The 24,710-nt window shown below is 35.2% G+C and overlaps 1 protein-coding gene across 1 annotated transcript in view; it reads left to right on the forward strand.

Moving 5' to 3' along the window:
- Positions 1–2,043: 2,043 nt before the first annotated feature.
- The window catches only part of PRMT3 (protein arginine methyltransferase 3), a 78,554-nt gene continuing 55,887 nt past the window's right edge, over positions 2,044–24,710 (forward strand). Inside the window, exons 1-9 of the mRNA XM_087821778.1 lie at positions 2,044–2,121; positions 2,395–2,530; positions 4,110–4,192; positions 5,599–5,648; positions 6,204–6,306; positions 7,206–7,365; positions 8,690–8,834; positions 13,779–13,844; positions 19,433–19,554. Coding sequence (XP_087677904.1) covers positions 2,094–2,121; positions 2,395–2,530; positions 4,110–4,192; positions 5,599–5,648; positions 6,204–6,306; positions 7,206–7,365; positions 8,690–8,834; positions 13,779–13,844; positions 19,433–19,554 — 893 coding nt within the window. The 5' untranslated portion in view covers positions 2,044–2,093. The remainder of the gene's footprint in view (positions 2,122–2,394; positions 2,531–4,109; positions 4,193–5,598; positions 5,649–6,203; positions 6,307–7,205; positions 7,366–8,689; positions 8,835–13,778; positions 13,845–19,432; positions 19,555–24,710) is intronic.

A 24,710-nucleotide genomic window follows, 5' to 3' on the forward strand; every position in this document is an offset into this window, starting at 1 on the left:
TACCTACTGAAATTACTGCTGTGGACTCCCACCTAACAAAGCGGTCTATGGTTTGAATGAATAGATACAGGGAAGGGAAGAAAGACACAAGGCATGGAAATGTTTGTGTTCCTCCCACACAGCAGCCAAAATGTTACTTTCTAAACAAGCAATTTTCAACCGGTGTGCTGCAAGATTTTTAAAAACATGTCATATACCACACTAGTCAGGGGCACTGATCTCTTTTCCCTGAGACTGGCAAATTAAAAAATGACAATTACCAACACAACAATAGCCGTCTGGTGTGAACAAATCAAATTTATTTGCTCTGGCCGGGTTTCTCAGTTGGCTGGAGCATTGTCCCCTACACCAAAAGGTTTCAGGTTTGATTCCCAGTCAGGGCACATACCTAGGTTGCAGGTTCGGTCCCCAGCTGGGGCTTAAACCAATGGATGTTTCTCTTTCTCTGTCTCTCTTCCTCTCTCTCTCTAAAAAAGTCAATGAAAACATCTTCTGGTGAGGATTCAAGAAAAAGGAAAGAGAAAAAAATTATATCTTTTTGTCAGATCAGCAAAAATATTTTTGGGTGTGCTGCAAAATTTTAGTAATTAGTGTATGTGTGCCATGAGATGTGTTCTAAACACATCTGACAGCCTTGACCAGGTAGCTCAATCGGTTAAGAGTGTTGTCCTATACAGCCAAGGTTGCGAGTTTCATCTCCTGTCAGGGCACATACAAGAATCAACCAATGAATGCACAAGTGAAACAAATCAATGCCCCCCCAAATCAATCAATAAAAAATTTTAAATAAACACATCTGATAGTATCACTCCCTTGCTCAACCAAATAGGTTAATTGCTTACCAGTGTTGAGGATAAAGTTAACACTTCGTCTAAATGCTTTTCGTGTGTTAACTCCTTTTACCCTTACACTAACCCTGCGGTTAGTGCATTATCCCCGTTTTGTAGGAACGGAAATGGAGGCAGAGAGATGGTCGGGTAAGTTGCTCAAAATCATAGTTAGAAAGTGCTGATGTAAGAAACACCCAAAACTGAAGAGGGTGTCATATAAATTTATTTGAGCCAAACTGATGACATGCTGGGGAGCAAGATCTCAAGTGCTCTGGGGAATAAACAGTCTTGCAGCTTCTCTTATGCACTTAAAATTAAGGGGGGCCCGTAAGGAAGATTAGGTAGGAAAAAGCAAGGCCAGGATTGGGGTACAGGACAGTTAACGAGGTTATGTGCTTTCTTGAGGGTGGTTATGGTTTATTTCAAAGACATATTAACCCAGATGCTCAGAAACAATAGGGCTTGGTTAAGGCAAAGATAACTTTTACTAAAAGTTATAAGCCTGGGGCTACCCAACCTGACTTGCCTAATTAGGGATTTATGGTCAGATCACCCTGTGAGGTTACTTTCCATGGAAAAGTGACAGAAATTGGAATCAAACCAAGTAGGTTGGCTGCAGAGTCCGTGTTCTCACCTAACCAGTGTGCATTAAAGACCGCGCTGGTCCTGCAGCTCCCTCCCCCCAGCTTCACCGCGGGGTCCGGGAGCCCGGCAACCAGAGCACTCTGGCCTCCCGCCTGCGTTCTGCCTTCTCCGCCACCAGAGGGCGCCGCAGCCAGTCTCCCCTCCCCGAACCCAGAATGAGGGAAGCTCCGAGGACACGGCGCGACCGCAAAACCGCTGAGGCGTCTCTCCACCCCTGGGCGCAGGGCCGCCGGCGAAGGCCGAGCCAGAGCCCGGAGGAAACAAGAGTCGAGTCCGGGCCTGAGACGCTCAGCCCTCCTTCCAACGCTTACTCGGGGCGCACTGCGTCAGCGCTGCGGCAGGAGGCGGCAGAGCCCCGGCTCTCGCCCCGCCCACCAGGCTCACGTGACCAACACCGCGGCCTCTGGGCCGGAAGCGCTCCGCAGCCGGCGCGCGCGTTCTCGCGTTTCTAGGCGCCCGTGAAGTTTCTAGGCGCCCGCGAAGTTCCCCAAACCCCGGCCCTGCTGCGCGCTCGCGCACGTTCCCGGGGCCCGGCCCCGAGATTCCGCGGCGTCTGCGCGCGCGCTGCTCAGCCAGGTCCCCGCCCCCAGCACGCCGGGCTCCCGGGGCACCACAGCCATGTGCTCGTTAGCGTCGGGCGCTACCGGTGGGTATCTCCGGCCCCTCAGCCCCCGGCTCGCCCAGCCCCCAGGCCGCGCCGCCGAGGGGCCGGGGAAAGACCCTTTCCTCCCGCTGCGTCCCCTCGGACGCGGAGCCGGGGCGCTGGGGCCTTGCAGGGAGGGTGGGGAAGGTGGCCGTGAGGGCCGCCCGGGAGCGGGGCGCGGGCAGCGCCCACCTGCGGAGGAGCCTCCTCCCCACGCTCCTCGCGCGCGGGGCTCGCTCTGGCGGCCGGAGCGGTCTGACCCTTTGCGTGTGCTAGGCGGCCGGGGCGCTGTGGAGGCGGAGGAGGACCTGCCGGACCTGTCAGACAGCGGCGACGAGGCCGCCTGGGAGGAGGAGGACGACGCCGAGCTCCCCCACGACAGGCTGCACACCCCCTGCCTGTTCTGTGACAGGTTCGTCCGCCTGGCGCCGGGCCCCAGCCCTAGGCGTGGGTCTGCGTGGTCCGCCCTCGGATTCTCCAGCCGGGGCTTTGGCGTGAGGGCTTGTTGAGAAGGAAGACGCGAAGTGGTGTAGAGAGAAGCCGTGAGCTGGAGCCAGGGTGCCTTCCGCAGGCCTCAGTTTCCCCATGTGTAAAATAATCGGGCTTTCGACTAAATCTGTGGTTCCCAAATCTGGTTGTGCACTTTTGTCACCTGAGACACTTAGAAAAAGTCGAGATGCTGAACTCTGCACCACAGCCCTTCTAAGTCAGGACTGGAGTCTAGGAATCTTCTGTTTTGGTAAAGGCACTATCAGGTGATTCTGATGAATAAGTTTCAGAGTCACTAAACTGATCCCTCAGGAGGACCCTTCCAGCTGTACCATTCTGTAATTCTCTGACAAGCAGAGAGCTTCTCGGGCTTAATACTTCATTTGAGCCATTTAAAGAATATCCTTTCTTAGGTAGGGCTCCCCCACCCATTGAAGAGGAAGGAATCGATGCCTTTTCACTTAGGTTAAAAGTGACTCCAATATCAATAATTTGTTCAAGGTCACAGAGCTGTGGTTTGTCATATCCAAATCCATATACTTTCCGCTTAAAATTCTGCCTCTTCGTCTCAGCAAGCATTGACTTTGGCTGCTGTCCTGGCAAGTGGGCATGAAAGAGGACTGGTTGGCATTGGCCAGTGTTACTTTAATAAACATTTTCCAGTTTCCCTTAAATCTGGGCATGGTGCTGGCTGGCTGTATATTAGCTCCTATTGATTCATCATTGTGCTCACATGTAGCCTCATTTGAGTAGCTATAGGATGTCTACATATACTCCAGATGTCGTAAAATGTATTGAGCATCAGCATGTACTTCTTTGTAATAGGCTGCGTAAATACTGCAGAGATGACCTATCTTGGTAAACATTTGTTGAAAGCTGACTGCTGCGTGTGTGCTAGGCATATAAAAGAGGTATGCTGCTTCTCTGCTGTGTGTTCCTACTTTGTGTCCTTCAGTTTTGCAGGTCACGTAATAAAGAGACTTGGTCCTCAGTGTCTGCAATGCAAGTCCTTTGGGAACACTACAAGATACTTTTGAAATAAGGCACTTTGGGAATATGCCAGCTGTAAAATTACATTTTATGTTTTATTTCTGGAAGCAGTTTGAGCTTCGCCAGTTCAAAGCCTCCAAAAGCAGAGTTGACACTTAGAGGAGAAAAGAATCTTATATAGGGAATTTTCGTATCTTGAGGGAAACCAAACCTATCAAAAGGATTTCTCTTTCTTAAAAGCCTTGTGACAAATCCAGTGCTAATAATTGGCAAATAAATTAACTTTGACATTTAATTGATAGTTGGTTTGTTTTAGGTGTAAAATGGAACTCAGAAATACGAATTCCCTTTAGAAGTTCTGGGTTCCTGACATCTATAGATATGTTTGTTTTTTAAATGGAAATAAAACTAGAAACCAGCAGATTGGAGATGGTGGTGTATATTTAACAGGAAATCAATATTTAGACTTCTTGGAGACTTTTTCATGAAGCTGTTTATTGCTTGATTTTCAGGTTATTTACATCTGCTGAAGAAACATTTTCACACTGTAAGTCTGAGCATCAATTTAATATTGATACCATGGTCCATAAACATGGTGAGTATTTTTTAAAATGAGAATTTTAGTTGTGAAATTTAAGTTCAAACTTTGTTTTTCTAGACCTTTCCTTTTCTGAACAAGTCAAGTATAATGAAATATATAGCAACAACCTATCTTTTTTTGACAGTGGCCTTTGAGGAAAGTTTAAATATAAGTCATTCTTCTAGATAAGATTCACTGTATTTAAGCTTATATTGACTTAACAACTGTAAAGAAAAAACCTTGGCATGGGATTGCATTTTTATCATTAGAATTAGGGAGAGCAAGAGAATATATTAGAATTAGGGAGAATAAGCATAAAGGTGGACTTTGGAAAGGGAGGTGGGACATTATGAAAAAAGACAACTTACCAGGTCAAAGTATAACATGAACTTCAAGGCTTACAAGGTCAGGTTTTATAAGGAGTTTGGGAGAAGTATAGAAAAAGGATTGATGAAATTAAGGTGGTAAGCAAAAGAATCATTTAGATAATGATTCTTTTGAAACTCGCTTTTAATCATACCTATTTTGCAATTAAAGCCTTCCACTTCTTTAAATAGATATAGAAGACCTGCACTATTCCACTAAAATTAAGTACAGAACTGGTTTTATGGCATCTGTTACAACTGGAAAGGACATTAGATAAACCTTGATATGATGTTTATAAATTCAAGTGGAACTTTTTTTGTAAGGCATGGATGACTTAGTCTCATTGGTTTTCTTTTCATGTTTTTAACATGTATTTTTAAATGGAATTGGAACCATACTTTAACTTGGTATCTTTTTTTTCACTTATCAAATAGGGGTTTTTGTATGCTATTATGCATATAAAACATTTTGTATGCCATTATGTTCCTCATAACATTTCTCAGGAGAAACAATAATCTGTTGGATATGCTATTGTTTTCCCTTGTTTTAAATGCTGCTTCATTTCTGGAAAGATATGAGAACCAGATAAAGCCTTACCATTTTTCAATATGCATCATTTAACTTTATGTTAAAGCTAGTGTACTTTGTATACTCCATATCCTGGTGGAATTAAAATTTGGGAGGCACCATAAAAATTGGGGATGTAGAAACTTTAAGCTCTAGTATCAACTGCCCAATACTTGGCAAAGTCTGTGACCTAATTTTCCTGATTTGTATTGTTCTTAGAAATGAGGAAAATTCTAAAAATTAATATTCCATATTTTAGAAATGCAAGAAAAACATTAAAAATTGTCATCTATGCTGGCTGTTTCTCAGTTAAAATGTTCAGATGTATCAAAGTCACTTTCTAGTTCTTAATAAGAAATTAAAAATATTATAAGTTATTGTTGAGAGGACAAATATTTTATTGTCTAACCAGAGAAACTTCTGTAGAACAGGTCAGTTAAACAAAACTCATGTTAAAACAGATGAATTATCTTTTTCCCCCCTTTTAGGTCTTGACTTCTATGGATACATTAAACTAATAAATTTTATTAGACTTAAGGTAAGTTGGTAGCTTAATTTACAATTTTGCTTTGAAACGAAAGAATACAAAGAACTGTTTTAAATTTGTTAGTCATCATACTGGAATCATGGACAGTAGGAAGTACCACAATATATAGTATATACACCGTGCTTAGTGTTCTTTTTAACTGCATCTAGGTTATGAATCAGTGTTGTCTGAAAAAGTAATTCAGAATCAGATAAAGGGAAATACTGATAGTATTTCTGTAAAATCAAATAATTTCTAGTGTGATTTCAAGTACTGTGGTTGCTCTCTTTGTTCTATTTTTCAAATACTTTGTTCTTTTTTTCTGTTCTGTTCAAATGAGTGTTTATATTGCCTCTTCCTCCAGATCCAGACAATATAAAATTGTGCATTGAAACCATAATTAAGCAATCATCTAATCAAGTTAACAAAATGACAGTTGAACATAGACTCCTTAAATAGAGATTTTGTGTAATGTAGACATGATTTCCTTTTTTAATTTTCCTAGTTTTTGCTAGGGGGATTTTGTGATTATGCAATGAAAAATCATACAATTAATTTTACATCCAGAATCCTACAGTTGAGTATATGAATTCCATATACAGTCCAGTGCCTTGGGAAAAAGAAGAGTATTTGAAGCCAGTATTAGAAGATGACCTTTTACTTCAGTTTGGTAAGATGAACATACCCTTTGTGGAATATGTTTCAAATATTATACTATACTTTAAAAAAACCTAGAAAACACAACTCCATTTTATTCACCCAGATTTCATTAGTTTTCCCCCGTTGTCCCCTTTCTGTTCCAAGATCCCACCTAAGATACCACAGTACATTTAGTTGTCATGTCTCCTCAAGTCCCCCTTAGCTGTGACAGTTCCTCAGGCTTTCCTTGTTTTTGATGGCCTTGACAGTTTCGAGGGTTACTAGTGGACAGAAATTTAAGGTGAAACATGATTTACATAGTTCAGAGTATCTTCCCAAGAAATATATTAACTACAAAGGAGGTGTTAACTTTTCAGTGGAGAAATCCAGCAGACACCGCCACAACCAAGTGATTGAGGCAGGCATGAGTTTGAATCTTAGTTCTTTCATTAAACAGCTCACAACCAAGTGATTGAGGCAGGCATGAGTTTGAATCTTAGTTCTTTCATTAAACAGCTGTATAACTTTGGGTTAGTCACTTAATATTTTGAAGTTTATTTTTACCATGACTTATAGGGATATTTACATTTTAGGTTTCCTTTGAGGATGAACTTAGATGTAATGCATGTACATGAAAGATAGCTGGTGATCAATAAATATTAGCGCTTTTTCCTTCGACTTTTTTTTTCTTCCTGGCTTTGGTTCAGTATAATTTTAGCCAACGAACAAAACACTTAGGCTAACAGCATGCTCTTGAAATTCATATTGAAGCAGTTAGAGAATTATACATTTACTTAATTTAAAGTACTTTTACTAATTTTTTTCAGTTGGCTGCATAATAGGCACTTAGTATTTATGTATTTATTCCTAACATATTTATATGTGCATCATGTTATAAGATGGCCTGATAATGTCCATTTATTTCTTTAGATGTAGAAGATCTTTATGAACCAGTGTCAGTACCACTCTCATTCCCCAATGGATTCAGTGAAAATACCTCTGTTGTTGAAAAATTGAAACATATGGAAGCCAGGGCACTGTCTGCTGAAGCTGCATTAGCTAGAGCGCGTGAAGATCTGCAAAGAATGAGGTAATTTATCAGTCTTATAAAAAACTGTTTAGACCCCAAAATAATATAAATAATAATAAGGTAGAATATGATAAGACATTTCATATACTGGAAAGTACAATGTAGATACTTAATTTTAGTATTTAAATATTTGCAATAATTTATACCTTGTGGACTTCATTGATTAACATAAAATCCTATAGTTTTGCCTATTCTCATATACTTCATAATTTTATACTAATGATAGTTGTTCTGGAGAGTGTTGTCCTCTTAAGTGTCTTTGTTCTTTGATACTGCCTTACGTTGAATTATCCTATTTCTAACAGATTTCTCCATTTTACTTTTCTTCTCCTAGGCTTTCAAAGTGGTGGGATTAATATTTTTAGGTTTGGGGGAAATATGGGATTAAAATTTTTGTTTTTAAAGAATCAAAATATAATTATAGTGTAGTATTTAATAAGAAAATCAGGTACATATGATAGTTTTCTCCAGTGAGTAAATTAGCATTCTACTGGCTTAGTACTTCTCAGGATTTAATGTGCATTTAAATTATCTGGGGATCTTGTTAAACTGTAGGTTCTAATTCAGGAGATCTGGAGTAGGGCCTGAGATTCTGCATTTCTACCAAGTATACCTCTAGCTTTAGCTATTGGATTTGTAATTTGGTTGCTGTTGCCTGACTAACCACTTGATGGTTTGCCAGAATGTTCAGCAGGAAGGATAGTGTAGCTGATTGTAGTTCCCCTTTCTGGTTTCTGAGATTTTATGCTGGGTAACCACCTAGTAATTACCAACAACTTAACTGTCCTTGGCTTTGCACTTCTCCCCCATATATACCTTATAGATTCTTTACATGTTGGGACCCAAGAGGGAACTAAGTTTCAGAGCTGGAGTGGATGGTGTTGGTGTATGTAAATCTCCATTTGGGTCCACTTTCTGCCCCTATCACCCTTAGATGAAAATAATAGGTTTTAAAGAGTATTAATAGCGTTGAAATATAGTACTACATTGATTCAGCTACTAAAAAAAGATTTTGGAATATTAAGAATAATAAAGTTGAATAAAGGTAATGGGCTTCTTTTATTCAGTGAAAGATATAAACAGCTATAATCTGCAGTTGGCAGTGCTTTTGTGGTTTGCAGAAGGAATACTTACAACTGGGTTTGAATATGCCATTGCTTAAGATCCAGCAGGGGGAGCTTTCAGTTGCTTAAGATAGAATGTGATTTAAAAGGCTCATCACGCTCCTCTCACTCCCACCCCCTTCCTCTTCCTCAACCTCTAGCCTTTCCTTTTTCATGGTCCAATAAACCTGTCTCAAGGGTGTATTTCAAATTGATTACAGACAATTTGCTCAGGATTTTGTGATGAACGCAGATGTCAGAACCTGGTCGGCATCTACTACTGCCATTGCAGACCTCCAGGAGGATGAGGATGGTGTTTATTTCAGCTCATACGGGCATTATGGGATACATGAAGAAATGCTGAAGGTTAGAAAAGAGTACAAATGCACCAAATCCATAATAAAGGAAACATTTAATAAGACAGGTTCTTAATACATATGCTCTAGGAAACGTTTTTTTGTTTTTTGGGCTATTTTTGTTTTTTGATAAGTGCTTTTTAAATCTCTTTGGTGCTTGATAGCTCATTTTGGGTTGAAAAGGTTGCAGAAGCATCAAAGTCATTTAAATTCTGTTGAAGATCATTATTAATCTTTGTTATGGAATTACTTTTCCTTTAAATAGAACATTGGTAAAAAAACAACTGCTGACTATTTTAGTCTTCTCAAGAGCAGCTATTAAATAGGAACAAATAAGTTATACATTTGTCTTTAAATGTACAAAGAAATTATTAATTTTATTGTCTTAAGTAGCTATACTGACTTGAGTTTGGGCAAATAATTCCTTGGTACAAAGTTTAATTATTAATAATTCTCAGTTGTTATGGGAAACTTTTTTACATTTGAAATCATTGATATATAGAAGAATTTTATAAATTGGTTAAATTAGGTATTTGACTGGTTTTAATTTTTATAATGGTAATGTCCATATAAAATACAAGTAGATTTCTAGTTAAACCTGGTAGGTAAGCATTTTATCATGTATTATATTATAGATTATAAACTAGCAAGATGTAATTTTTTAATTTAATAGAACTGAAAATATTTAGAGTAAAACAAATGTTGGAATATAAAAATTATTGAAAATTATACATGTTTATCTCTGAATTTTAGAATCCACTACCTTTCCTTGAAACCAACAAACAAAACATTCCTTCCTAAATGCTTCCTCAAAAGATTGTTTCATTGTATGGAAGCTCCAAGACTATGTTCCCCTGAAACATATGCATTTAAAAATAACCAGGGGGTTTAGTAACATGTATAATAACATGTATATATTTTGTTCAGTTTTGTAGAATCAAAGAGTGAAGGTTGCTGATTAATAGTAATTGTAATTACTTAAGGTTTTTTAAAGCAATGCCATGTCGTTTTTTTTTCTAATGACATGTCTATACTTCTTGCTGTCACTTGGGTAATGGCATAACATTACAAATAACAGTTATCTTATTATAACTAGTACATTATTTTAAGTCCAGAGTAAAATTGTTTAAAAGAATTTGACTTCATTGTTTAAAAGAAATTGACTTCATTTTTCATTTATGAATGCCATGAACCTTTAATGCCTTGGTATAGAAATTGTGTTTCATTTTTCAGACAGATAAAGTTGAGACTCCCAGTAGATAGTATATGCAACTGTCTTCAGCACAATCATCAGGGAAATCCACTTTGAGCACTTATTTCTAATACTCTGTCCTGGATACTTGTAGCTGTATATCAATAACTAAAAGATCTTTAAAAATTTTTTTTTTAATTTATTGATTTTGAGAGAGAGAGGAAAGGAGACAGAGAGAGACAGAGAAACATTGATTTGTTGTTCCACTTATTTATGCATTCATTGGCTTATTCTTGTATGTGTCCTGATCAGGGATTGAGCCCATAATCTTGACATTTTGGGATGATGCTCTAACCAACTGAACTATCCAGCCAGGGTAATAACCAAAAGATCTTCACATCTGATTGTATATGTTTAAGTCCTTTTGATGTACATTATAAATTAAAGTTCCAGCCTGAAGTTTTCAGTGCTATCTTTTCCCTTTTAGAGAATCACTTTAAGAATACTTACTAATATAATTCTCCATGCCTTAGTTCCCCTTAGGTGTTATATAATATGATTATCTCTCCTTGGAGATGACTAAGTGTTCATAGGAAATATGGATATATTCCATTCAAAAAGAGCTCTTTTCCACTTTATATTTTGCTAAGTTATGTATTGTAGCTGAATATGAAATGTTCCTTATATCAACCAATATTTCTTCTGTTTCTTATGAAAAACAATTATGAGCACACATAATTTGTTCAAGATTTTGCTACTACCAGAATCTCACCTGATCTTTAGAAATAACTTAAATTGAGAAACCATATATACAGGACTTATTTTTATGTTTAGAATTGGCCTTGCTTTTATAGGAATATTATTTGGATTTTTGTTGCTTAGTCTCAGATATTTTACTGACATTATTTTGACATATGTTGAGATTATAATTATAAATAAAGGTAGCTTATGATCTTACTATCTGGAGTTCAGATGAAGATAATTTTTTTGAATGCCAGAGGTGTAGTTGATAGAGGGATAGACTAGACAACCTTTTGAAATCCTTTGCCACTTTGTCTTTCTGAAAAAGAGTCATTGTTGATTAATGTTGTAAATCTGAGACACATCAATTTCTCTCTTTCATTTTTCTAAGAAAAACATTGTTCATCCTAGTGAACATTTATCACAAGTTGTACTATTAAATAATTTTTCTTTTCTACATTCTCCTCATTGTATCTCTAGCTGACTCATGCATTCTGTCCACTGTCATGAGCCTGTACATTTTTAAATATACAGTATTGTTATTTATACATGTAAATTTTATAGTATGTAACTTTTCTGTTGTCTTTGGTCTTACTCCTTTTTTTCTCTAATCTCTGTATCATTCCAATTTTAGTATATGTGCTTCCGAAGCAAGCACTCTTTGGTCTTATTATTATTTTTTAAATATATCTTTATTGATTTCAGAGAGAGGAAAGGAGAGGGAGAGAGAGAGAAACATCAATGATGAGAGAGTCCTTGATTGGCTGCCTCCTGCACGCCCCCTACTGGAGATCGAGCCTGCAACCCAGGCATGTGTCCTGACTGGGAATCGAACCGCGATCGCCTGGATCCTAGGTCGACACTCAACTGCTGAGCCATGCCCGGCCGGGCTGTCTTATTCTTAAAAAGTTTTTTTTATCCTCACCCATATGTTCATTGATTTTAGAGAGAGAGAAACATTAATGTGAGAAACATTGATCGGTTGCCTCCTGTACACACCCCGACCGGGGTTCGAACCTGCAACCTTTTGGGTGTATGGGATGAAGCTCCAACCAGCTATGCCATCCTGCTGAGCTAAAATTTAAAAAAAATATATTTATAGAGCCTGGCTCAGTGGTTGAGCATCGACCCTATAAACCAGGAAGTCACGGTTTGATTCCCGGTCAGGGCACATGCCAGGGTTTCGGGCTATATCCCCAGTGGGGGGTGTGCAGGAGGCAGCCGATCAATGACTCTCATCATTGATGTTTCTATCTCTCTGTCCTTCTCCCTTCCGCTCTCTGAAATCAATAAAAACATATCAAAAAGTATATATATTTATAGGAATAATTCCATGACGCTTTAGGAGTCTTAAAGGAATCTTGCTTTTTAGTATTGGAGCTCTAATTTTACTCTTTTTTGTGTTTCTCAGTTTTAATAAGTTGTGAAAAAGATAATTTTTAAATTTCTGTTCATTATTTTGCATTGAACTGTTTGTCTTTTGTTGGAATAAATTTTTAGAAATGATTATGAGGGCTAGTCTTATATGCTTGCATTTTCATGTTCAGTGGACTTTTCTTTAAAAATTCAGTTATTAAATTGAAACTGCTCTGTCTGAGGCACTCTGTTAGGTACACTTTGGATTTTATTGCCCCAGGGTGAGCATATGAATAAAAACAGATGGATATAGAGAGAGCCTGGATGAAGGATTATAGCTGAGCGGAGCAGCAGTGCATGAACTTAGTACAGGAGTTGGGATGTGCTAATGATTAAGTTGGGGCGGTGGTGAAGCAGTGTGATTGGTGAGAGCTTTCCAACTGACTGGCCTCTCGACTGATGTTCACCCCTTGTAGATTTTATTGTGTCAGCAAAAATCACTGGTTATGGTGTAAGAAGAGTGTAAAAATGTTTGAAACGCTATGTTTTTTTAAGTTTGAAAATTAATATATGTAAACTTGTTTAAACATTAGATTTTTATTTTTTAGTAATTCTTAAAATCAGGGAAAGATTTAATAAACTTGATTTAAAATTTTGTTTGTAAAGCCATTAGTAATAATTCCATCAGAAAACATGGAATTAATTATGGAATTTCCTCTTTTAATTTAAGGCTTCCTTTAAATTTTTTTTAATCCCAATATTGGCATAAAAATGTTTTTTAGGGAGAGGATGTATGGATTGTATAGATTTTACATTGTAGTACTTGATGTAACTACTTTTTTTTATCCTACTGTGAAACCCAAAACTAGAATTTCCAGTCTGTTATTTCTATCATACTCATTTTACTCAGTTGGCCACAGAGCCCTTTGCTGCTTAATTTGCTGTTTGTATGTATCTCAACTGAGGTAATTTAAAAGGGAATCGGCTCTATTCATGAACCAACATAAATGTTAGCATTCAGTGCCTACCTTGTCACACAGGTCATGTGAGACTCCAGAGTGCAGAAATCTCATAATGTCAGCTGCAGGGCTCAGATGATTTACTTTTAAGCTTATAGGCTTTTAAGCATCATTTCCTACTACAGACATTTGTAGAAAGAAGACAGGATTATAAATCAGATAGGTGCTGACAAATGACTTTGTTAGAAAAACCATAGTCAGTTTAAGCTTCATTTTTCATACATAACTGTAACTTTACATTTACCTATTTTTTTTCCCTCTGATATTTTAACATAACTCTAATACAGGGAGCTAGACTCTAGATTCCAGACCCTATTAAAAGGAGCAAAATATCCTGTTCATTTTCTATTAGCTTTAACTATCAGTTGAAATCTTATAATGGTAATGCATGTCAAGACGAAAATATGTACATTTTTAAGAACTTAGATTTTATTTGACTTTCAGTAATATTCTTAAACTTTTGTGTGTGTGTTGTTGCTATTTCTGTTCTTCTTTTCTTTTAGGAAAATAAAATTAGGCTTGATTTTCCAGGCAAAAAGTAGCTATGGGAACTAGCAATGTGTAATAAAATAGCAAATAACTTTCTAAAAAACCCTTATCTGTTTAGACTATTCTGTAAATACAACATTTTCTCTCTCTACCATAGGACAAAATACGGACAGAAAGTTACCGAGATTTTATATACAAAAATCCACATATCTTCAAAGACAAGGTGAGTAGCATAGGCTACAGAACTGTACATTTCATGTGGATTTTGGACAGTAGAAATCCTCTCTTGGGTCATCATTGTGATAGCAGTTGATTTAATGTACTCTGGCTTTATTTCATGGGAGACTTTTATGATGCTGCTCTGTGGTACACAATACTGATAACAGAAATGCTGATTGGTACTGTCTGTCACTTCAATATATTCTTTTTTTAAACTGAAATCATTAATTACAGAGACACAGCTTGGTTAAACTTTGGTTATTCAGATAATATTGCTTAAACCATATTTTTTATTTACTGTAATTCTTGTGAATTTCAAATGTATCAGCTAATCCCCATACCAAAGCACACTTTTCATTAGTATTCCAGTTTGTTAATTAGTTAAGAATTAATAATTTTAAGAAGTTCCTGGTACATAGGAGCAAATAATGTAAGGTAGGATTTATATTACATGCTTTCCTTTAAGACCTCATTTATTTACCCCTTTATGAGGCACTTTAAATTTTACAATTAGTCTTCACACTGCTTCGGATTATTTCAAAGATGATCTTTCACACTGTGTATGTGTGTGTTTGAAATTTGTATAATTTGTTTTTCCTCCCATGTGAATTTTTTTTTTTCTTTCCTTCCTCTCTTCCTCTCAAGGTTACCTCTAAAAGTACAAGTTTTCTGTTTGTTCTTCTTTATTGGGAATTAGTTCACTAATTTAGTAAAAAATATTGTCATTCTGCCACTTACATAGCTCTGCTTGGGACTTTCCCTGAACTTTTCACTTCAATGTATATGATAACATACCAGGTTTCTATAATTCTCCTTTCACTTCCATTTGTAATTGATTGATTTTAGAGAGAGAGATGAAAGGGGGAGGGGGGGAGACAGACATCAATTTTGTTGTTTTGCTTATGTATGCATTCATTGGTTGATTCTTATATGTGCTCTGACCAGGGATGAAACCCACAACCTTGGCGTATCGGGATGCTGCTCTAACCAACTGACCCGTTCGGCCAGGGCCTCACCTCCTTTTTTTTTTTTTTTTTTTTTTAACTTTTAGAAGTGATGAACATATATTTTATGGCATAGGTTGTGGTGATGGTTTCATAGGTACATACTTATCTCCAAACTTATGAAGTTGTATAACTTTTTATATCACCTCCTCTTTAAAAAAAAAACTACCTGTCTAAGGTTAATTCATGGGCTATACATCATATTGCAGCAGTGACTGACAATCTTTATATTTTGATTTTTAAATTGTTTGGAATATAATATAGATTGACTTTTCATTTCCCATACCTATTTCCTAACAGTGTTTCACTTATGACTTAGCTGAGTTGCACAGTGAATGAAATTTATATGGCACTCTGATATCTTTTGGCCAAAGCAGTAGCTATCATGAAAGGTTTATGATGTTGTGTCTCTGTTTTTGCTAATGTCCATTGTAGACAAATAGTGATTTCATTTTCTAAATCTTAGTTTTATCAGTTCTTTGTGCTTAGCTTTCTTTGCTTTTTATATGTATTATAGCAGAGATTAAGAATTTAGTGAAGCAGATATGTTACTATTAGAAATTTTTCTTTATATTTAGATTATGCTCAGATTTTAATTTCATTTTTCCTTACTATGTGAATATAGAAATTAAGCATGTACTGGTCTAGGAATCACTAGTCTTGCATGGCTTCTCAGGAACCAGCTATAGAATAATTTTAGACAAGTGGTGAATCTGAGCCTCATCTGTAAAATGATATTTTAAACCCTTTTGGTTGTAAAATTTTATGATTTTTGTTATAATAAAAGCACCATCTTTGTCTTTCTTTGAATTATCTTTTCTTAATACTTTTTAATATACATGCATAACATAAGAACGTAAGTGAAAGTAAGTTAGAGGTTTCTTTTCCAATATGTTTCTGAATAGATTTTGTTTTCTAATGTGTAAGAAAATACTAAAAAAGATACAAGTATTAATAATCATAGAAATTAAGTAACTGAATATTTCTATGTATATGGAGCACATCTTACTGGGTTCATAGACTTTATACTTTCTGCTTCTCATTTTTTATTTGTAATAGTATTATAGAAATGTTGTATACGTTATATTTTACATTTTCAGACAAAAGTACATGACCGAGGAAAATATAGAATGTTTATAATTATTTTGTGTTCTGTTTACTGCTCTTACTGAAGATATTAAATCTGCTAAAGTCAGAAAAAGGCTTATTAATAAGTTGGGAGTATATTTCTTTAGTTCTTTGCCTAAGATGCTTTTATTTAACTTATCGATGTGCAATTACTTTTGCTTGGCATTTATGGTTTCTCAAAAATATACTGTAATGTAAAGTATTACATGTATCAATTTCTAACTCCTTAAAGCACATTCAGGGTATGATTTCCTGTAATTAAAAATATTAAAAAATCTAGAGCTTTCATATTTTTAAATGATTTAGGATACTTTTTTATTATACTATGGGTCCAGATTTAGAAAATATACTACCATGTATTTAAATAACATTTGATAATTTATAGACTTCTTTCAAATACATTGTCTCATTGTTACTATACAATATTCTGGTAACTAGATAGAACATGTGTTTATCTCCATTTTACACATGAGGAAACGTAAAACCAATAGGGTAATTGACTTGCCCTAAAACAGGCCATTAAAAATAAACAAACCTGAGGGGTTGTAGTCCTAGTCTAGTGCCCTTTACCCTGTGTCACTACACTTTACACACCATTATGTTGAAATAGAATGAGTAATTAGGGTGGCATCCATTAGTTACATTTTAAGTTACACTATTTTTTATATATAGGTCATATAATTTCTGTTCATGAAATTATTTAAATATAATTCTTTTAAAATGTATGAAATAATGTTTTCCTAAGTTTTATTATCATTGTTTTTGTTTGCTTTTATGTCCATTAGGTAGGCAAACTTTATTATCACAACACTAGCTTCTATATCATATTATATAGCAAGAAGAGATTTATTTTTCACAAAAGTGCTTGTACTTAAAAATGTGTTTCTACCTCCTCTCCTTCCCTTCTCTGTCCATCCCTCCCTTCCTCCCCACTTTCTTTCATTCCTTAATATTGTTTCAATTCACAGCTCCTGTGGAGACCATATGGTTTCTCAGATTTAATTTAACTTTGAGTGGCATTTAATTGTGTTTTTACTCTCATAATTAATTTCCATTTGTGGTCCAATGAAGAAATTCACAGTAAGGTGCCTTCTTTATGCTTTTGATTATTATCTACAGTTAAAATTCACTTTTTCCCTTTTTTTTTTTTTAGAAAAAGTGAATCAAATTCCTTCATGACTTTATAAATGTTATTCTGTTGTCATTTTTACCTCTTTTATTCTATCAAGTTTTAGTTTATTTCCTCACTTATCTAATTCTGAGCTAGATATAATAAATAATTAAGATACAATTAAAAATATAATTTAAAATAGGCTTTAGAAGCAGATTGACCTATGTTTGAATGCTAGCTTTACAAATTAGCAGTGTGGTTCTGGACTTCTTTCCCTCTCTGGAGCTCACTTTCCTCATTTGTAAAGTGAAGATTAAATAAAAATTATATATATGTTTGTGTAAGATAGTCTTGCAAAAGAATACAGACTCTAATTGGAGTGTATGATACATATCCTTTTGTAGCTTTCATCACTCAGCACTTTTTCTTAGAGATAATTCTTTTTTAAAAAAAAATCCTCACCTGAGGATGTTTTTATTGATTTTTAGAGAGAGGGGAAGAGGAAGAGAGAGCCTCTTTTATAAGTTTACTAATCTCATTTGTGAGGGCTCTGTTCTCATGACCTAATCACTTCCTAAAGGCCCCAGCTTCTAATACCATCACCCTGGGGTTTAGGATTTCAACATATCAAATTTGGGGAAGGGACACACACACAAACATTCAGACCATAGCAGCCCTATATCAAATCAGTGGGGGAAGCACAGGTTTTTTAGTAATACGTTGGGACAGTTGGCTAGCCATCTTAACAGAAGTAAGTTTGGAACCATACCTCTTAGTGTATACCATGATAAGAAAACAAACTGCATTTTAATGAAACCATAAATATACTAGGAGGAAATGTATGAGGATGTAATATGCGAGAACATGGGGAACGTTATTCTAATTATGATAAAAATCCAGAAGTCATAAAAGAAAAGATTAATGAATTTGACTGTTAGTAAAAAATTTCTGCATAGCAAAAATCACTGTAAGTAGAATCAAAGGCAAATATATGCTGAGAAAAAACATTGCAAGTCATATTATAGAGGTATAATCTCCTTGATTTACAAAGAACTTCTATTTGATAAGATTTGGTAAGAAAATTTTGATTAGAAAACTGATAAGAAAAGGACTGGTAACTCACTGGAAAAATGGAGTGAGGATATAAATAGTTCATATAAAAAAGAACTACAAATAGCTCTACAGCATATAGGAATGATGCTAAACCCTGTGATAATGGAAATGTATGTTAAAACTAGACTAGTATGTCATTATTTTGCATTTGACAGATTGGCAGAAATATGAAAGTTTTTTATCTGTTCCATGGGCTTAGTCTACCTGTGAGGAAATGGGCACTTACACATTGCTGGTTGGAGTCTTCATGAGTAGAATTGCCCTATAAGGGGTAATTTGGTTATGTCTAGCAGGGTTATAAATACATATATACTCTCTGACACAGTATTTTCACAGTGTTTTCACTTCTAGGAATATAGTCTATAGATTTACTCGTGTGAGTGGGGTTATTTACAGCATTGTCATAGTAAAATTTCAAAAACTATCTAAATGCCCCATCAAGAGAACTGGACCCGTAGATTATGTTATAGCCGTAATATGGAATCCTATTCAGCTATGTAAGAAATGTTCTATAAGAGGATATGCAAAGAGCTCTGTATTGTTAAATTAGAGAAAGCAATGTATAGCACAGTGGGTATAATATGCTTCCATTTGTAAAAAGGGGAAGTAAAAGCATATTGCATTTTCTATGCATAAAAATTCTGTATTTCACAAATGAGTATCATTTTCAAAACTTAAATTCTCAAGTTACTAAATTCTAGACGCCAACTTGTTTTTATTGTACTTGTATTGTTAAAATGAGTTGAATATTTAATTTTGGGAATGGAGGAGATGTGATGGTATTTTATATCCATGATTCCTTTATAACGATTTTTTAATTCTATGGAATCTAGGCTATCCTGCTTAAGTTAATTCCTGCCATTCAAACTTGAGATAGTTTATTTCTGTCTAAATTTAGAATTATTAAATCCAAAATAGGATATGCATATGATAAAGAAAATAAAAACAAAATACTTTTCTATTAAGTCTATGGAAGTTGCTTATTCCATATAAAACATCTCTTAAATTTACATTGTTGTGTCTGATTGCCACAGATTATGGCAAGATACACTGTTATGAATTTAAAACAACCCATTGTAATGATATCCTCAGTTTCCCCAAATAGAAATTACCATATTTGATAAAATTTTAAAATTTAATGATATATTACTAGTCAGAAACAACAAAAAATATGAATAGAATTTAAAATATTAGACCTTTTCAATAACATCTGGTTTTTTATCTTTATTACACCAGGTAGTTTTGGATGTTGGTTGTGGAACTGGAATTCTCTCTCTGTTTGCTGCTAAAGCTGGGGCAAAGAAGGTTCTTGGAGTTGATCAATCTGAAATCCTTTATCAGGCAATGGATATCATAAGGTAGATGTATTTTAAGGCTTGATTTAAGGTTATTTTTAAGTTTGATGATCAACAGGTTTTCTTATCTAATGCAGACTCAAGACATGTGTGTCTTTGAGTAAAAATTTTTCCAGAGTACGATTTTAAGTTGAGCTAGATATGTTTGATCTGTGAATGATCTTTTCACAGTTTTTGTTGATGAAAATTATTTTTATATAATTTATTGTCTTTCCAGTTATGGCTATAAGTATGCTAATTGTAATATAAAATTAGAAATCATTGATATACAGGGTGATATTGTTAGAGGGCTCTCTACAGAACTAAATATTTATATCAGTAATATTTTCTTTAGCAAACAGCAGTTCGATTAAAGCCTAAGGGTTATCTTTTTCTTTTTGACAATATTCTCCTCCTTCAGATTAAAATAAGTAAATTCAAAAATGAATACAAACAAGGGAGAGCGGATTTAGTTTATCCCCTAAAACTTAATTTTATTCTCTAAAACTATCTCCTCTCTTTGAGGAGATAAGTTAGGTGATTGATTTTACGATTGGCTTATGTCCTAGTAAAAAGGCCTCTATTTTAACTACAGCTTATAGAACTAGATTTTTTTAACTGTATACTTAATAAAAGCACCTTGCATTTGAAACGTAGGATAATTTTCAGAATAAAGAATTAATAGGAGGCCCCTCAGCTACTCTGTTTTTTCCAGCTTTATTGAGAATTTACACATTGCACTGTGTAAGTTTGAGGTGTACAGTGCGTTGCTTTGATACATTTATACGTGTACTGCAAAATGATTACCACCATAGCATTACCTAATACCTCCATTGTGTCACATAAGTACTATTTTTTACATGGTGATAACATCAAAGTATATAATACTGTATTAGCTGTAACTACCATGCTGTACCTTAGATCCCCAACAATGATTCTTAAATGATCCTCACTGATACTTATGTTCTATTTTTAAAATTGGTTAATATTTATCTTTTCTGAGTAGTATAAAATTTAAATATGATTATGTAAAATGTTTAAATTTTTAGATTTTATAGCATAATATAAAAGTATAGATTTGTGGTTAAGAGCACAAGGTTTGAGTCAGGCTTAGAGTCAAGTTCTTTACTACTTACCAGTTATTTGAACTTTGATTAAATTATATCTAACCTTTTTGAAATCTTAGCTGTTTCACTCTCAAAATGAAAATAATAATAATGACTACCTCATCTGGTTATGAGTAAGGTAAATAAATTATGAGTAAAATATACATACAAATTTTTGGCATACTCCCTAGCACATAGTAGGTAAAGTTAGCTACTGTTACTGTTAATTAAGAAGTACCAAATTAATGTAAATGAAAAATATTACATTGATCTTGCTTAGATTTTCATAGATACAAGTTTGTGGTTATAACTTTCATATTGGAGAATATGCATATATGCTGCATATGGAGTCCTGTATTCTAGTAAAACTTTTTTAGTTCTTACACCATTAAGTACACCATCATCATTTTTGGGGGTCTATAAAGAGCATCCTCACTTGCTTGTACATTGCCATCCAAACAAATATGTGTATCATATCACAAAGAAGAGACTGTTTTAGAAGATTATAAAAAATTTATTGTTGATAGTAAGATTATGGTAAGAATTTCTATTAGAAGTTCTCATCTTATGAAAGACCATGTCCATTTATGTATTAGTCATTTTTCATTTCTACAAGGCAAGACTAGATGTGCTTTCATTTTAATTCCTTTATGGAAGAAAAGGAAAAGAATAGTGATAACACTTATTATGTGTTGTTTTGTTTCATTTTATTTCACAGAAGTAATTCTCCTTATTTGTAGTAGAGCCTGGATTAGACCCCAGGCAGCCTTGACTCCACAGTCCATCCTTACCGTCAGTTGGCTGCTTTCAATAGTTTGCTTTTACTTAGGACCTATAAACTTTGAAAATCAATCCTTTTTGTTTTGGATAAGTCAATACTGTACCATTTCTTCAGCAATGTTCTCCTTTGCTTTTTATGTTGTGAAAAGATAGCTATAACCATCTCTTCGTCTTCCATTCAAAATTTTGAAATTTACACTGTAGAGTGAACTCACTTCTGTTATTCTGTTTGTGAATGTATCTATAGAAGAATATGCAGGAAAGTTTATTGTTAATATCCCCATGATATACTGGCCCATTATTCTACCATTTTAGGAGGCAGCATAGCATACTTCCCTTAGCATCTGGAATCACATGACTTGATTTCTAATTTTGGCTTTTTGACTTATTAGCTTTATAATAATGGGTTTCTTTAATCCTCAGTTTCTTCATTTATAAAATAAGGTTCATGGTAGTGTCTGTCTCATAAGATTGTTATAAGGATTGAATTCATTAATGTTGCTTTGCATGTAACTGCTTACTAAATGTTAGCAGTAATCATATTAATTGGTAGTACTAGTGATATGTTTATCTTGGCAGCAATGCCTCAAAATAATATTTTATATTTGGTTGGTTATGTTTCTAAAATGATTATCTATTACAGCTATCCTATCAAAATACGATAACTCTCTTTTCTGTATTCTTTCTATTTCACAGTCTCTTTTCTCTTACACTATAAAACTTCAAACTTTAACCAGTTGTATTCTGTACTCTCTCCTCCCTTGAAATCTACTCTCAGTTTTTCTGATTGTCTTTGATTGCATATTGGAGCCTTCTAGAACTGTCATCAGTCAGTGAAAACAGCTCCTTCCTTAGCAAGCAAGCTGTGAGTTGTCTTTAGCTCTTCTGAAGAGTCTTTCTCTGTCAGAAATCTGTACACGGCTGAATTTCTATTAAACTCCATAAACTTAAATCTAAAAACACTTTAAATTCTAAAAGGTGGATACTTTTTAAATGCATATTTCATTATTCTTTTAAATGTATTCCATTTACAATCCTTGAATTGTGTTCAAAATAATAAAATAATTTTTATCTCTTTTCTCTATTTAAAAAAGAGGTCTAACATCTTTAAAGAAATGAGTTTAAAATGGAGTAAGTTTTCATTTTACTATAAACTGATATATATTAGGGCTTATATGTATAATATATATTACATATAAATAAAAATAGAAAAAGGTCAGACTTGCAGTTCTGAGGTTGCAGACAGCTATAAAGTAGAATATAGATTTTCAAAGGTGTTATATTAGCAGGGTCAAATAGAACTCAGTGTGATACATAGAAGGAATAAGAAATTGTTTCTTATTCTTGCTGTCATACTTGGAACTCTGCAGTGAATGATCATTTCAGAAACATAAACTTACCTAAGGATAGCAAAGCTATTCAGTTGTCAGACAATTGTACACTTTCACGCTCAGGAAGCAGAAGTAGCTTCTGGTAATATTTTTATTATTACTCTGATTGTTTCTCATTGGCTCTGTCATGGAATTGCTCGTTATTCAGACTTTTGAATGTTATTGCAGAGGAGTTTTCATAAGAAGGTTGATCCATCATATAGCCACAGTACAGTACTTTCAATCTCAGTATGACATTAGAGATGCAATCTTTTATATTGCCTGTGTCTAGAATGCTGTTAGAAATGAAACATTAAGAAAAGCCTAGAGAATATTTTGATCTGTTGTTATGTTTATGTAAGTGTCCTCTAGTTTCTAGGATAGGAGCTTTATCTTCTTAATCTTTTTATCCCTAACACCTAGCAAATTGATACTTGCTAGATGGTGAGTAAAGGTTTCTGAGAATACAGTAATTTAACATAATGATTTAAAAAGTAGTGATAATATATATATATAAGATTTAGAACAAGATCACAAAATACATCAGCATAAATTCTTGAAGTAAGGGAAGTTCCTTTATATTTTGTTTCTAAGTCTAATAGAAGTAACATAAGCCCTAGCCAGTGTGACTAAGTTGGTTGGGCATTGTCCCAGGCACCGAGAGGTTGCAGGTTCCATTCTGGTCAGGGCACATGCCCGGGTTGCAGGCTCAGTCCCCCATCAGGGGCGTGTAGGAGGCGGCTGATTAATGTTTCTCTCTCACTGATGTTTGTCTCTCCCTTTCCCTTTCTCTAAAATCAATAAAAACATTGAAGCTGAAGAGAATTTCGAACCACTGATGAGGCTGAAATGATTACTATTTTGCTACTCAAAAGCTACAGAATTCTAATGAAGGTGATCAAGAAACCTTACAAGGAAACTAAATTCATTTCTTCTCCCACCCTACCAACCCCTTACTTTTCCTGTCCACTCAGTGGTCCTGTCTTGGGGGATCCCATGAGTACCCAACTAGTTCAGTGGTTCACTAGAAGAACTCACATGACTCAATGTAAAGTTACATTCAGAGCAAAGATTTATTAGAGCAAAGGATATAGTCCAGGGGCAGCAAGAAAAAGATACCCATCGATAAGGAGGTCATGTACAGGTTCCCAAGTAATCCCTCTTTATCTGTGAGTCACACCAAAATGTACTTTTCTCTCTACCTGTGAACTTCAGGGATACATGAGAGATGTACTGGCTTGAACCCAAGGAAATTGGCTTGAGTCTTAGAGTTCATAGTTCTCAAAGAGCTGGTCACATCGGCAGCACATACCTGCTTTGTGACCAGCCGTGGTGTAGACCCATGACAGATACGAGGTGCACATCAGGTGTAGATCTTCATGTTTACTTTAAATATGCTATCATCCTGGTTTATCTTGGTCCACGGCTTCGGGTATATAAAATGGCATCATTACCCAATAAGTATGTGAATGCCTTAATTCACATTCTTATATGTCTCACCTGAATCAGTGCATCTGCATGTAACTGCCTCAGTTCTTTGTTCTTTGTCTTTGCCTCCTATAGCTGTCATTCATTGTTTCTAGTGTAGCCAAATTGACTTCCCTACCCAATTCTCCTCCCTTTTAAGTTAAAAAAAAGAAAGGGGGGATGTTTTTGTGTTAGGAAGAAATAAGAAAGGTTAAAGAAAAACTAAAGATTACCTATGATCTTGGTATGAGAAAGGAAAGTGTTGGTTTTTCTAACAAAATTTCCACTCAGAAAAATTGATAATTTTCTTGCCTATTGGATTACTTAAGAGATTTACTTAAATTACATTTTTTATTACAATGTCATATTTCTATAGGTTAAAGTTATGGTAGTTTTTGAGCAGGTGTTTCCAGAGATAGAATTCATATAGAATGCTTTTATGCTAAAGTAAGGTTTA

This window comes from Miniopterus natalensis, chromosome 11 (assembly GCF_054644295.1).
Source record: "Miniopterus natalensis isolate mMinNat1 chromosome 11, mMinNat1.hap1, whole genome shotgun sequence".
Taxonomy (NCBI): domain Eukaryota; kingdom Metazoa; phylum Chordata; class Mammalia; order Chiroptera; family Miniopteridae; genus Miniopterus; species Miniopterus natalensis.